The sequence below is a fragment of the Mauremys mutica genome, chromosome 2, assembly GCF_020497125.1.
Source record: "Mauremys mutica isolate MM-2020 ecotype Southern chromosome 2, ASM2049712v1, whole genome shotgun sequence".
Taxonomy (NCBI): Eukaryota; Metazoa; Chordata; order Testudines; family Geoemydidae; genus Mauremys; species Mauremys mutica.
This window is the reverse complement of record NC_059073.1, coordinates 71,571,727-71,587,216: the sequence shown is the minus strand read 5'-3', so window position 1 is coordinate 71,587,216 and position 15,490 is coordinate 71,571,727. Positions and strand designations below refer to the sequence as shown.

The 15,490-nt window shown below is 46.4% G+C and overlaps 1 protein-coding gene across 1 annotated transcript in view; it reads right to left on the bottom strand.

The window, feature by feature from the left end:
• The window catches only part of LYPLA1 (lysophospholipase 1), a 36,382-nt gene extending 33,215 nt beyond the window's left edge, over positions 1 to 3,167 (bottom strand). The window contains exons 1-2 of the mRNA XM_045004811.1: positions 2,864 to 3,167; positions 1,615 to 1,646 (exon numbers count right to left, since the gene is read on the bottom strand). Coding sequence (XP_044860746.1) covers positions 1,615 to 1,646; positions 2,864 to 2,932 — 101 coding nt within the window. The 5' untranslated portion in view covers positions 2,933 to 3,167. The remainder of the gene's footprint in view (positions 1 to 1,614; positions 1,647 to 2,863) is intronic.
• Positions 3,168 to 15,490: the final 12,323 nt, after the last annotated feature.

Sequence of the window (15,490 nt, the reverse complement as noted above, 5' to 3'; positions counted from 1 at the left end):
TCCCCAGGACCATAAAACCACCCAGTTTCTTTCAATGACTCACTTCAAATCCTATTATCCTTCCTTAAGCATTTGGTGTCAAGAAAAGGAGTGGAAGAACCAGACAATTAATAGGTAACACTAACTATAACACTTACCATAAAACATTAACCATATGACCATACTCACTATAAATAGGGATCTACTTAAATCACAGAGAAATCACATTTTTTTGCAGGTTGGTCACAGCATATATAGCAAATTTTGCAGATGTGTATTGTCACCCTTACTTCTGCACTGCTGCTGCTGGCACTGCCTTTAGAGCTGGGTGCCCTGCCAGCAGCCACCGCTCTCCACTATGCCTTCAGAGCTGGGTGACTCAGGGTATGGCTACATTTGCAACTGTACAGCACTGAGAGTTAAACTTGTCTTCATACAGCTGAGTAGGGAAAGTGCTGCAGTCTGTCCACACTGACAGCTGCCAGTGCACTGTCGTGGCCACGTTTGCAGCGACATTGGGAGCAGTGCATTATGGGCAGCTAACCCAGCATTCAAGTGGCTGCAATGTGCTTTTCAAAAGGGGGGGGGGTGGAGTGGAGCGTGGTGGGAGAGCGAGTGAATTTTTGGAGTGCCAATACTGTGTCAGCACTCTGCCTTGCAAGTTCTGACCCCCATCCCTCCTCCACCCCTCTCTCACCCACTGAAAGCAAACAGCAGCTGTTTGGTTTTTTCTCACAGACCAGATAAGCAGCGAAACTGACCCCCAAGCGCTGCCTCTCTCTTCAAACAAACATTAGCTGTGGGCATTCCAAAGGGAGCCCCCCTGCCTGCCTCTACTCATTCACAGCAAACAGTAGCTGTGTTTGGTTTTTTGAAAAGCAGCTCCCAGAGCATCCGGAGTTCACAACAAAACAAAGAGTGGCATCACAACAAAACAAGGAACCTTCACTTAAAAGGATTATGGGGAGTTTCCGGAGGTCAATCACTGCGTAATAAGGTTACTCCCCTTATTATAATAAGGTTTACACTGGAGCACCAGCGTCTCAGCCACTCCGCACCAGCTGTTAATCCTCTCAGGGAGGTGGAGTACATGCAGTGCTGTAGCCACTGAGATACAGTGCTGTATGTGGCTTGCCAGTGTGGATGGGGAGTGAGTTACAGCGCTGTGGACTGCTTTATTGTGCCGTAACTCTCAAGTGTAGCCAAGGCCTAAGCATATGCTTAAATTTTTTCCATGAATGAGGCTTATGCGTGAATATCAAGTTGAATTTAGAATAATTAAAAATGGGCATTCCTGCTTCCCCCACACAAACTTTTTAGGGAAGAATGGGAACAAGACAGCTAGTTCAACTCAATGATTACTCACAGAAGTAGGTAATATGTTTTTAGTAGGCTTTAACTGATTTAGTTTTTGTATTACATTAAAACCACTTAAAGAGACAGAAAGGTATTTTGGCTTGTAGTTTTTGTGGGAGTTTTTAAAAACTAGCATGGCCACCTCTTCAGCATTTGTCATAAACTCTGCAACTAGTGCCAGTGTAATTTCAACTGAGTTTCAAACACTCGTGTCTTACAACCCAGAAATCTCAAACTGTAAGATAAGTTTGAGACAGATCAGTAAACCATTATACCTACCCAGTATCTCCCAATCCATGAAGAAATATGACCTAAAATTTAAAAAAATGCAAGAGTTAAAAATAGTTGTTTCATGTCTAATTCCCTTGTTTGTTTTTTCTTTAAGGAAAAAAACAGCTGTGACACATTCATAGATTCTAAGGCCAAAAGAGATCATTATGAGTCTGGTCACCTGTACAGCACAGGCCACAGAACTTCCCCAAAATAATTCCTAGAGCATATTTGATTAGAAAAACATCTTATCTTGATTTTTAAATGGGCAGTGCCACCATGACCCTTGGTAAATTATTACAAAACTGCATACTATAAAATCTGTGCAATACCAAGCACAAGCATTATTTTGAGTAAAAGTTTCTCCAAGCCCTAATAAAATCCCTCACTGCATTTTTATCCCATATTTCCTTCCCTAAAAGCATTTCCCGGCAACTTAGTTTATTAGGTTACTGCCATAAGCACCAAGTTAGACCAAAGAAGTCATTTTGCTTCTGCTAGTCATCTCTCTCTCATTTTGGAGGTAAGGTTTGTGGCAGATCTTGATGGCTTGCTCATTCTTTTCACTAAAGGGGGTAACTCCAGATATTGTCTAGCAAATTCGTTATATTTGCTTTCTTGCAAAACATGAAATGTATTAAAAGAAACAGCAACTAGGGACATTTGTCAGTCAAATGACATCAACGACCTTCATCTCATCCAACATCTGAAGCTAATTCCACTAAATGAAACATTAACCAAAAGAAACAAACAAACACACACCAGTGCCTAACACCGCACAGCTGGCAAGGTAAGGCGGCAGGGAGAGAGCCCCTCATATCACTGCACGTGGGTAGCACTTCCCCGCACCCCGCCGCAGAAGACAAGCAGGACGGGGCAGCAGCAGGGCCGGCGAAGACACCTCACCAAGCGCACCTCCCCACGCGCCTGCCAGCTGCCGCGGCCAGGACGGTGCGGTTTGCCGCGGAACGCCGCGCGTGGAGGGGCCGATCTCCGCCGCTCCCCCGGGGCAGAAGCCCGGCTGGCGGGGGGTAGGGGGGGCGCTCACGGCAACACCCCGCCGGTGCAAGTCAGGGGCGCGGCCCGGCTTCCCGAGGCGGGCAGGGACAGGGAACCGGAGCACGAGGAGCGCGCACCCGGGCCCGGGCGGGTACAGCGGGGCACAGAGACCCGCAGGCCAGAGCGCACCGCGCGCGCCTCGCCCCCAGGACGGAGCCGCTCAACCCCTGCTCCCCCGGGCCGCCAGGCCCGGACTCACCGCGGCGGTTGCCTTCCTGGCGGCCGGGACGATGGCGGGGAGCGGCGCGGACATGTTGTTGCCGCACATACACCGGGCTCCGGGGCGGCCAGCGGGACACACTGGCCGGGAGGAGGGGCTGGCACCGGGCCAAGGGGAGGGGCGGCAGCAGGGAGCAAAACGCGGCGAGTAACAGTAAGAGTCGGAGGGGTCGGGCTTGTGTCACCAACCCCTTCCCCCGTATCCCCCATGCGCAGGCACGCGCATGGAGCGGCTACACAGCGGCCGTTAGAGGGCGCGGGGCAGGCATCAGTAGCCTCTTCAAGACACGCCCATCGCTGCTCGCCAGCCCTATTGGCTCTCAGGCGCAGAGGCTCCTCCATCTCCGATTGGACTCTACTCTTGTCATTTAGTGCCCTGACGGCGGCGGGGGGGGGGGAGAGGGGGGAGTGAGATTCATGCCAGGACGCGTGCGCTAAGGAGTTTTTCTGCTGACATGTGAGAAGTGACAGTCTCAGGGGCCTGAGCCTGCCCCTCGGGCCTCTGTCGGGGGGGGGATTCTGAGCCTAAAAAATAAAAATTCTGCAAATTTTATTTGTCAAAATAATGCAGTGTAAGCTCTTGTTTTCGTAAGTTATTTAAACTACAATAGAGAAAAAGACTCAATAACTATTCAGAATTTACTAAACACATGAAAGTTAAGTTACAAACACTAACTAATACCCTGCATTCCAGTCCTAATCCTGGCTTTTCATTTAAATTACATTACAGAACACCAAAGAGCAAAAAAAAAAAAAAAAAAAGTAGAATGTCATTTTAAATTGCTCAGACTTTTACACATGAAAGCATAGGCAGCGCATGAACCCCTGGCTGGGGGAGGCTAGCCCCCAGCCCCACCCCTTCCACCTGAGGTCCCACTCCCCCACCGGAGTCCAGAGCCACCCCATGAAGCACTGGCCTAGTCCCATAACTAGAGCCCCCACCCCTCAGCCCCAAAGGAATGCCAGGAGGGCGGGTGACATGCAGCCCCAGCTCCGGAGCGCAAGAAGGTGGGTGGCCCCAGCCTCCCCAGCTCAGGGGGGAAGGTGGCCGCAGGCTGCAGCCTCCCCAGCTCCGGAGCGCGGGAAGGTGGGGGGTGCGCAGCCCCGGCCCCAGCGGAGCATTGGGGGACTGGAGCCGCACACAGCAAGTAAAACAGCTGGTGGGGCGGGCTCTGGGGTGGGGCCCAGGATGAGTGGTTTGGGCTGCAGGAGGGGGCTCCAGGTTGTGGCCAAGGGGGTCAGAGTGCAGGAGGGGGCTCCAGGCTGGGGCAGGGGGTTGGGATGTGGGAGCGGGTGCTGGCTCTGGCTGAGGGTGTGGGCTCTGAGGTGGGGCTGGGGATGAGGGGCTTGGGGTGTAGGAGGGGGCTTAGGGCTTGTGCAGAGGAAGGGGTGTGGGCTCCAGTAGGGAGTTTGGATGTGGGTGGGGGCTCAGGGCTGGGGTGGGGAGTGTTGGAGGAGGTGAGGGCTCCCTCTGGGGGTGTGGACTCGGGGGTGGGGCTGGTGATGAAGGGTTTGGGGTGTGGGAAGGGGCTCAGGGTTGGGGTGAGAAGTGTAGGAGGAGGTGAGGACTCCAGCTGAGGGTGCTGACTCTGGGGTGGGGTTGGGGATGAGGGATTTGGGGTGCAGGAGGTGGCTGTGGGCTGGGGCCGTGGGGTTCTGAGTGTGGGAGGGGGCTCAGGCCTGGGGCAGGGGTTTGGGGTGTGGGCTCCGGCTGAGGGTGTGGGCTCTGGGGTGGGGCTGAGGATGAGGTGTTTGGGGTGCAGGAGGGGCTCGGGTAGGGGATGTGGGTTCTGGGAGGGAGTTTGAGTGCAGGAAGGGGTTCAGGACTGGGGCAGGGGGTTGGGGTGTGGGCTCTGGGAGGGAGTTTGGGTGTGGGAGGAGGTTCCAACCTGGGGCAGGGGGTTGGGGTGCAAGAGGGGGTTCGCGGTGCAAGCTCCAGCCAGGCAGCATTTACCTCCAGCGGCTCCCAGAAGCATCCAGCATATCTGGCTCCTAGGCAGAGGGGCGGGGGGCTCTTCACGCTGCCCAGGCCTGCAGGTTCCACCATCTGCAGCTCCTATTGGCCATGGTTCTCCCATGACTGCTCCTGCGCCTAAGAGCCACGCAGAGCCAGGGAGCCTGCCTTAGCCCCGCTGCACCGCCACCTGGACTTTTAGTGGCTCGGTCAGCAGTGCTGACCAGAGCTGCCAGGGTCCCTTTTCAACTGGGTATTACAGTCGAAAACCGGATACCTGGCAACCCTAGCTGAGCAACATGTTGCCATCTCTGGACTGGGTACTACAAGCGTGTGGCTCATGCCTGGGGCTCCACCCTGGCACCTGAGTGACACCTAGACACTTGTGAGCACCCTTAATCCCAAGTCCTCAATGGGGATGGTGGGTCTGAGCCTCACCATGCGCATGAGCTTGTGGCAGGAGCACTGCCAGGTACAGCAGAAATGGTCAGGTCTGTCATGTGAAAAGTGTTCAGCTTGGTTCTTTTACAGCAATGGCCAGAAATTACACTGTTTCTGACTGGCTAAAGGCTATTTGAAGTTTTAGTCATTGTTTCCAGAGCCTCCCTTCTACTTAGGATGCATCTGTACTATTAAAAAAAGATGTGTTTTTTCCACCTGTTCAATAACAAATGGTAACCAACAGGATGTAAAATCCTAGTGAAGACAAGGCAGTATGTAATTTTTACACATTAGCAGATTGAGATAAAGGGAGCCTCAGGTTTACTTGGACCAGCAACATGAAAACTACAAACTGCCTTGATTTCCACTAGAATTTTACCTGGTGTTAGTTACCATATGCTAGCTAACGTAGCATGAACATACCTTTTATCCTAATGAAGACAGGTTGGGAATCAATGTATTAAGGAATAGAAACAGACACACACTCCCTATATATCTTCAGTGCTGCTGTATTTTCCTGTTAAATGGCACATGCTGCAGAATTGTTAAGTCAATAGGTTTCCTGTGACTTGGGTGGCTCTGCACACCTTGACCTTTAAAAATGGAAAAAGTGTAGCAACTGCATTCCAAATAGGGAGCAAAGAATTGAAAAGCATTTTAGTTCCATTTGATATCTCACACTTTTATTCTAAAACCTAGACATGTTTGTGTTTTGAATGTTTTGATAAAACTCCCAGTAAAGTTATATTATTAGAATTATTTACAGCTTGTTTTAAATTATAAAAAATAACCATAGAATTTCTAAATGGGTAGCATGGGAAATGGAGAACTTAACAAAAAAAAATCAATAAAAGCCAATCTATTTGTTCTCTGTAATGATATTCAGATGTCCCTTGTAGCCTTCTTAGCTGAATTAAAGAAATCCTTTGGCACAGACTCAAAAAATTAATGCTCCCTATTCGTCTTGATATCTGTTATGCCATTCAGGCTTTTTATTCTGAAATTACTAGATTAGGGGTTCTCAAACTTCACTGCACCGTGACCCACTTCTGACAACAAAAATTACTTCATAACCCCAGGAGGGGGGATCGAAGCCTGAGCCTGCCCGAGCTCCACCGCTCCAAGTGGGAGGGACAAAGCTCAAGCATCACTGCTCTGGGCAGGGGGGGGCACAGCTGAAGCTCAAGAGCTTTAGGCAGCCCCAGGCAGGGGGCCTGCAACCTGAGCCGTGCTGCCCTCGGGCTTTGGCTTCGGCCCTGGGCAGTGGGGCTCGGGCTTCAGCCCCGGGTTGCAGCAAGTCTAAGCCAGCCCTGGCGACTCCATTCAAAGGGGTTGCGACCCACTTTGGGGTCCTGACTCACAGTTTGAGAACCACTGTACTAGAGCATTCCTGACCATTCTGAACATTTGTACTAGCTCTGTATAAATATGGCAAACATTACTATCAATGTGAAACAGTTTGCTCTTTTTTCTTCTGATCAGTAAATTCGGAAAAAATAGTATGTGATCATGTAATTAAAGACTGTGTCATAATGCAGATGCACATGGCTGGGGGCAAATTAACATTGCACAGGCTGCCTTAATTCTGGCATTTCCTAATTTTGGAGTGCTCGATTCTCCAACCATAATGTTCTTTTAGCAAAGTTCGTTGTGTGTAATTTCCTAGATTTTTAAAAAGGAAACTGATCTTCCTTCACACACCTCCCTCCCAAAATTGCATCATGTGTTAGCATATTGACACCCATATGAGTTATCAGTAGTCGGGCTGAAACCTTTAGATCCACCACAGAGATTTATGCCACTTGGGGCTTGTGTACTCTAGAAACACAAGAGAGGCACAGCTGCAGCTGTGCTGCTGTAGCACTTCAGCGTAGACGCTTGCTACAGTAACGAGGGGTTCTTTCATAAGCGTAGTTAATCCATCTCCTCCAGAGGCAGTAGGTAGGTCAACAGAAGAATTCTTCCATTGACCTAGCACTATCTACACTGGGGGTTAGGTTGTGTTAGCTATGTTAGCCATGTGGGTTTTTCACACCCTTGAGCCATGTAGCTGGGTCAGCTTAACTTTTGAGTATAGACCAGACCTTGAGCTAACTGAGTAACTGATGTCAGCCTGTTTTCCTATATGTGAACCAGCATTAGAAGGGGATGGGACACTTTTGCCAATAGGTTTCACAGATATTTGCTGACAACAGAGGAATGGTTAGACTCAGGAATCTTGGGATCCCTTTTAGGCTCTGGAGGGAGGTGTGCTGTAGTGGGCACAGACCTTTCTGTCCATTTCTCCCCAAGCCTGACCTATCCCTTCTGCCCCATCCTCTCCAGTTTGTTCCTGTCCTAATCCTCACTCTGTTCCTCATCTCAGTTCCATTCTCCTCACCTAGCCAGTCCCATTCTTCACTCCTGTAGCTTCTTAATCCAGACTTTGCTTCCTTGGCCAGAAAGTCCTAGTATCATCCTTCCAGCCTCTGGGTCCCAGTTACATTCTCCTCCCCTGCTCCGCTAGCCTCTTTCCCCAGCCAGTTCCACTCTCTACCCAGCTCCCAGAGCGAGTCTCTTTCCCTAGCCATTCCCATTTCCAGCTACTTGTTCCCAATCTCCGTGTCCAACCAGTCCCAGTCTTCTTGCCCAGCCAAAGCCAGTCTCTTTGCACCCCAACTCTCAGTTTCCTTCTCTCACTGCCCTGGCTGGGAGCAGCCCACAGCTGCAATTGCAATGAAAGCCCTGCACAGATCCAGGATGGAATATGCCCAGTGTGGTCAGAATGTTTAGGGAAGTTAGCTGCTACAGTCCAAGTCTCTGCTGAGAAAGTAGGAATTGTTATTTTTCAAAGGTAACTGTGCCAAATTTGGGCAGATTTTCACAGGGACAGCAAAAGGTGCATCCCTGACACAAAGGCCATCCCTCTGCCAAATTTCAAGCCCCAGCTCCAAACATGGGGATGATAGAGCTTTTCAAAGATAAGGTGGCCAGAATTTTTAACAGGGACAAAACAAACATATTTTCCCCTAGATTAGTTCTCAGAAACAGATAAGCCATTTTGGCTGGGGAAAAAAAATCAGTCAGAGGCAGACATTCAGCATGGAAAATTTCAGCCCAAATAGTTAAGTTTTGCAAAGTTCTAAGCAAGTGAAAATAGGGTCTTGTAATGGGAAGTTTAGGGTAACCCTGGCAAGAGGCAGAGCTATTAGCCAGTATGTAATTTCTCAGTGGTAGCCTCTATAACAACCCCCTTATCTTCCCTCAATTAATCCTACTGTCATAAACAGATAGTTAAGGGTTAAGGTCTCTTTTACCTGTAAAGGGTTAACATGCAGTACCTGATGACCACCTGACCAGAGGACCAATCAGGGACAAGATAATTTCAAATCTCTGTGGAGGGAAGCCTTTGTCTGTCTTCTTTGTGTAAGTGTTCGTGCTCTCTTTGGATCTAAGAGAGGCCAGTCATGTCTCCAAGTTCTCCTGGAGTAGTTCCTACTATCCAATAGTGAGTATTAATTAGAAAGGCGGATTAGTCTTATAATTTCATTTTTACATTTGCAATTGTGTGTTTGCTGAAGGAAATTCTTTATTTCTGTTTGCTGTTACTTTGCTTTTACTGAGAAAGAAAGGAGGGGGGGATTCTCTCCAGAGATTAATAAATTTAGACCCTGTGTATTGTTCCATCTTGGATTACAGAGACAAGTTACTTTCTTTTCATTCTTTAATAAATCTTTTCTGTTAAGAACTTGGTTGATCTTTCCTTGGGTGGATTCTCAGGGAAAGGGGAGGAGGGAGGCATCCCTCTGTAGTTGGATCCCGGTATCTCTCCTAGGAAAAGGGAGGGGGGAGGAAGCAGGGGGGAATGGTTTATTTCTCCTAGGTGTAAGAACTCCATGGATTTGGGGCTCTTGGGATCCCCAAGGATTTTGGGGAAGGACTGTGTCCCAATACACGTACATTATTGGGTGGTGGCAGCTTTTACCAGATCTAAACTAGGATTTAAGTTTAGAAGGATCCATGCAGGTCCCCACCTTGTGAACCCAACAGCTCCAAGTGGGGGTGAGACCTATGACACCTACACAGTGCTTCTCTTCTGGAAGAAAATAATTTCCAGTTGACCCATCATGCTGGCTGTAATTCTATTCTCTGGTTATAGAGTAGGCACAATTTCATTAGGTAAAGTAAATTACATGATCAAGGAGCACAACAGCGTAAGGAAAGTATTGTAATAATAATGCACAACATTTCCACAAGAATAGTAGAACAAGGGAAAGGGGTTCTGCAGCTCCAGGGCATGTGAGCCACCACTGCCCCTCCTGGAGCAGGCTCAGGATCCTGCGCCCCGGCGGCAGCTCACATGCCCGGGAGACGCAGAGCCCGAGCGCGGTGAGGGGGGAGCTGGGGGTGCATGGGGGCCGCCACCCACATGCATCCGCTGCAGCCTGCAGGAGCTCCTGGGTGGGGGGCACCGGGCCGCAGCCCAGGCAGGCATACCCCCTGGCTCCCCCCTCACCGCACTCGGGTTCTGCAGCTCCTGGGCGTGTGAGCCACCACTGACCCTCCCAGAGCAGGCTCAGGGCCCCGCGCCCTGGTGGCGGCTCACATGCCCGGGAGCCACAGAGCCCGAGCACGGCGAGGGGTGAAGCTGGGGGGCTCACAGGGGCTGGCACCCACCACGGCCACCCAGAGGATTCAGGGGGCCTGGGGCAAAGCAATTTTGGGGGCCCCTTCCATAAAAAAAAGTTGCAATACTATAGTAACAAGTATTTTGAAATGTAAAAAATAACCAGTGAACTACATTCAAAAATTAATTTTTAATAATTTGAAAATACACAAAATACATTATTTAAAAACATTAAATGCTTTAATGGTATGTACACATTTGCAATTACATGATGCTTCTTATGAAATCGTTTTTTTACAAATTGTTCTGAACATTAATTATACAGCTGCAAATTTTTTCCTCGCTTTCATTTTTGCGAACTCATTAATAATGTCATCAAAACTTATGTCTTTGGCTATTTCATATTCTATGCTCAAAGTGAGCAAATGGTTCAGCCTTTCTTCGCCGGTGGCTGAATGCAAATGATTTTTAATCAATGTTAGCTTACTAAATGCACGCTCTCCTGATGCTACCGACACTGGCAACACTGTTAGTAGGTGTAAACAAATACAAATCTGTGGAAACACATTTTCCAACCCTTTTTTGAAGAGAGCATTAAGAAGTGTAAGTGCAGAGGTTATATGTCCATCAACTCTCAAGTTGGAATCTTCCTTTATTTTGTAAAAGATTCAAAGTTCCTCTTTAAGATCTTCTCTCTGGAGGTTTTTTGGATATTCTGTGGCCAAAGTGTCAACAAAATTTTCTATAGAAGATTCATCCACTTAATCTGGCGGACACAAAATGGGTGAAAATAAATTTGCGACTTCAGCCATTCTTTCGCCAAGACCTCCTAGGTCTGATAGAAGCAAATCCATTGTCAAGAAGAACACCTGTACTTTGAATATTGGGAGAGTCAAACATATAGTCTGCATCCCCTGTGTCGTTAAAGAATCGCTTGTTCTTCTGGATCCTTGAGTCACATTTCATTTTTGGGTCAATCCCGAGGCTTGAAGTGACTTGTTTGGCTTCTTCAAAAAAAATTGGCCAAGAATCTTTCATTGTTTGAATTTTCTTGACTGGGTTGCTCATGTGTTTAGCTCCCTCTTCCATTGTTAATTTGGCGCTTTGTAGGACCTTGTTCTTATCATCAATACCAGGGCCGGCTCCAGACCCCAGCGCGCCAAGCAGGCGCGTGGGGCGGCGTTGTCGGGGCAGGGCGGCATTTGGCTCTGGCGGACCTCCCGCAGTCATGCCTGCGGATGCTCCACCGGAGCCGCGGGACCACCGCACCCGCCGCAGACACTTCTGCCCCGGCCGCGGGACCAGGGAAGGGCGGCGCAGGGCGGCGTAATTTATAGAGCCGCCCCTGATCAATACACTGAAGCACTTTAAACCATATTGTAGTAGGAAGTACAAATTGAAATGACTTAAGCCTCTTATTCAAACAGTCAACGTCTGCCTAGATTTTGGGAGGTAAATGAAGTTGCTCTTCCATTTTAATTAAACTTTCCAGCACACCTGTGTGATTTTTGATTAGGGGGCAACCAGCATCAACTCTTGCACTCCACCTAGTTTTAGATACAGAGTGAAGAGATATACTCGCAGTGGTATGCAAAATTTTCCATCTCGCAGGGCTAAGTGCAACTTTATAGACTTTCTGAACATTTCCAAAATATGTTTTTACCTCTACACTGGTTTCCATAGCATGGGTGCCAGAGAGGTTCAGCGTGTGAGCGCTGCATGGAGAAAAATAGGCTTGAGCATTTTCTTCCAAAATTCTTGTCTTTAATCCTTGAAATTTCCCTAACATGTTAGAGGCCCTCTGCACCAAGATAGTTCTAAGTCACATTCTTTTAAAAACCTCTTTATCTGTTCTGCTATAGGTGCACCAGTCTTCTTTTCAAAATCTTCTAGTTTAACAAATCTTTCATGCACGTCCCAATTTCTGTTTTTTTGCATCACATATCTGAGAATAAAAACTAACTGCTTTGTATGTGAAACATCAGGTGTACCATAAACAACAATGCTGAAATATCGGGCTTTTCTTACCTCTTCAAGAATAGAGTTTAAAATTTTCTCCCCACACAGTTTCAAAACCTTATTCTGACTACGCCATGACAGGTAGTGAGCCTGCATTCTTCGACCAGACTCTCTGCACTGAATTACGATCTCTAGATGTTGTTTCACCTCAGTATTGTACCTGCCCACAAGCTTCAGTGTTGACAAGAAAAGCCCACAGTCGTCATAATCAACAGTAGAATGGCTACCATGAAATGGCAGATTATTCTTTTCTAGGAAAAGAATTACGTCAACAACAGCAGTTAATATTTTACGCCATTTTTCCTCCTCCTGTTTAATACCATGCTGTAATGCTGCATCAAGGCCTCTTTTATCACTGAGTGTCTGAAATAATTCCTTCCACTTAATGTAATTGCTCAAATGTAAAGCGTTTTCTTCATGACTCTTGATTTTCTCGTAAATCTTTTTCCAATTATCGGCAATTCCACCTTCGACAAATTTTGAATGATGTAATTGGTTAGTTTGAGTTTCACTTCTGTAGAGACTGCAGGGAAAACAAAATATTGCTGCAGCATCTTTACTCCACACCATCTAGTCTCTTTCAATACATTCACCATTACTCAGATGTTTAAAAAAAAGTTATTGGCAATTTCCTGCCAAAAGAATCACGAGGAAAGTTTTTGGGATTATGTGGTGGACCCTTCAATACAATAAGATCTCTTTTCTTTATATCTATGTACTTCCAAGAGGCTGGGTCATTACTGCACAACTCTTCTTCGTCATTCCCATCTACAGCAGCAGGACTAGTCGACTGCACCAGTTTCTCAGTTATAGCAGTGTTACCGCTGTGTTCTCCATTGTCTGTCCAAAGAGGCTGGATTTCCTTCTCTTCCTCCGCAACAACCATAACATTGTTTTCTGAATGTGGTAATATTTTGGATTCCTCACACACCGCCTTTTGTTTTTCTCTTACAACACCACTTTCACTTCCCACCTCTGAAGATCCTTGAATGTCAGCATTGCTCAACTCAGTCAACTGACTTGACTTGGATTGTGCCTGAAGAAATTTGTGAATAGTTATTTTTTCCTTTTCTTCTTGCATCTGTCTAGCTTTCTTCTGCTTTCTCTTCTCCAATTGTGAAAGATACGTACGTTTCATTTTTCTAACCCCTACGATCATTGACTATGTGATGATACCTGCAAACAAATTAATTCCCTTGGTATCTTTCATTTTGTTAGATAGTGTGATGCTGTACCCCATAATGCTTTATGGGAATATGACATAACTGGAATATGATCTACTGAATCTATCTATGCTATATGTGCTACGTAACATATCTATATAAAGGTTATGATCTACTGAATCTATTAATCTTATCTGCATGCATATATCATTTTTGTATTCGAAGTTATAAATATTGGCTGTGTACTAGCTTGATTTCTAAATAACCTTAGTAGAGCATTTGGTCAGTTCCTGGAGAAAGGAATGTTGACATTAAGTACCTAATAAAGAGACACTTAAATGACAATGAATCTTGGAATGCTCCAATCCACATAAGAAGTCTACTTGAGGACGGTTCAAGGTAGCATGTAACCAATGGATGCTACCTGTAAAAACTGTGAGTTATGCATGGACATGTGACTTGCCCAGGTAACTCCTAAACACTATCTTGGAGCTGGGCTGTGCATGGGAGTGAGGAGGGAGCCTCCACCCACAAGAAAAAGTCTATTTAAACTCCTGGGAGACCCCTCCATGGGGGTCTTCAGCTGGCTAAAGAGAGAGCCTCTCTACCCCCCACGATACTTGAAAGAAACTGGAACAAAGGACAGTGTACAAGGAGTGTGAGTGATTGCTGGACCCAGGCTAAAAGGAGATTAGTCTGTAAAAGGGAGCATTCTGGAACTGGTGAGGATCTTATCTGTATTCAGTTTGATTAGACATAGATTTGTGCATTTTATTTTATTTGGCTTGGTGACTTACTTTGTTCTGTCTGTTACTACTTGGAACCACTTAAATCCTACTTTCTGTATTTAATAAAATCACTTTTTACTTATTAATTAACTCAGAGTATGTATTAATACCTGGGGGAGCAAACAACTGTGCATATCTCTCTAGCAGTGTTATCGAGTGCGAACAGTTTGAGTTTACACTGTATAAGCTTTATACAGGGTAAAACGGATTTGAGTTTAGACCCCATTGGGAGTTGGGCATCTGAGTATTAAAAACAGGAACACTTCTGTTAGCTGCTTTCAGGTAAAGCTGCAGCTTTGGGGCAAGTAATTCAGACCCTGGGTCCTTGTTGGAGCAGATGGAAGTGTCTGGCTCAGCACCAAAGGGTGCTGGTGTCCTGAGCTGGCAGGGAAAGCAGGGGTAGAAGTAGTCTGGGCACATCAGGTGGTAGCTCCCAGGGGGTTTCTGTGATCCAAACCGTCACAGGTAGTTAATTAAAAAATTCCTTATGTACCCTGTGTGTTGCAGAACAATTTGAGCTGCAACAATAATTAAAATAGACGTTGAAGTACCTGTCACGACCATCGTGCACAGGAGGGAGAATATCTTGCAAAATGTATGCTCTAAATTTTACTTTATATCACTTTGTTACGCTTTGGCAACATCAAGAAGTATTGCCAACATAGGCGTGCATAGCACATTTCATTAGGGTGTGTACCCAGGGAATTTATTTTTTTTAAAAGGTGAACATTTATTGAATACTCAGTCATAAAGGACATTATTTTTATTAATCAAACGAACTAAAAAAACTAAAATTTAACTAAACTTTTTTTTAAATTAACAACTAAACTTTACTTAAAAAATGAGACATGAAATACCAATTTTTTTTTTGCTGTAGTGATAACCAGGTGTATACAAAGATACAGTTAATTTTCATAATCTTTATCTTTAACCAGATAATGAGCTAACCCAAATTGACCAAAACAGATTAAGGTTTCTTCATCTTCCTGTCCTAGAGAATGAGACGTCGCTCACCAGGTATTATGGACTTAAATTCCTCAATCACATCATTGTAATTAACTGACGAAGCCAATTCTTGTTCAATATACAAAATCACGAGTGAGTCGAGGCGCTGTTGGGACATTGTACTTCTTAGTTTGTTTTTTACATGTGCTAGTTTCGAATAGGCTCTTTCTCATGAACAGCTTATCTGCTCCTTTTCTTAGCTTAACAACGAACCGATCCATATTTTTAAATTAAAAGGGAGTATCATACGATTGAATTAAAACATAAAGCCATGGGCTTGTTATGCTATTTCAGTAGAGTACATGCAACAGAGATTACAAACACTGTAAACATGCCTGACGCGGCCGCTTATATAGGTCAAAGAATTTTCTAGAATAGTAGTCGAAGGGGAGGGGAGGACCAATGGTAATGCGGCGCCGCAGTAGTGGGGACACATGCTGCGAGCGAAGGCGGGCTTCTATATAGAGCGTATCATACGATTAAATTAAAACGCAAAGCCACTTTTTTTCCAGACATTAGGGCAGGCATGGGCAAACTTTTTGGCCCAAGGGCCACATCAAGGTTCCAAAATTGTATGAAGGGCCAGGTAGGGAAGGCTGTGCCTCCCTAAATGGCCTGGTCCTGCCCCCTA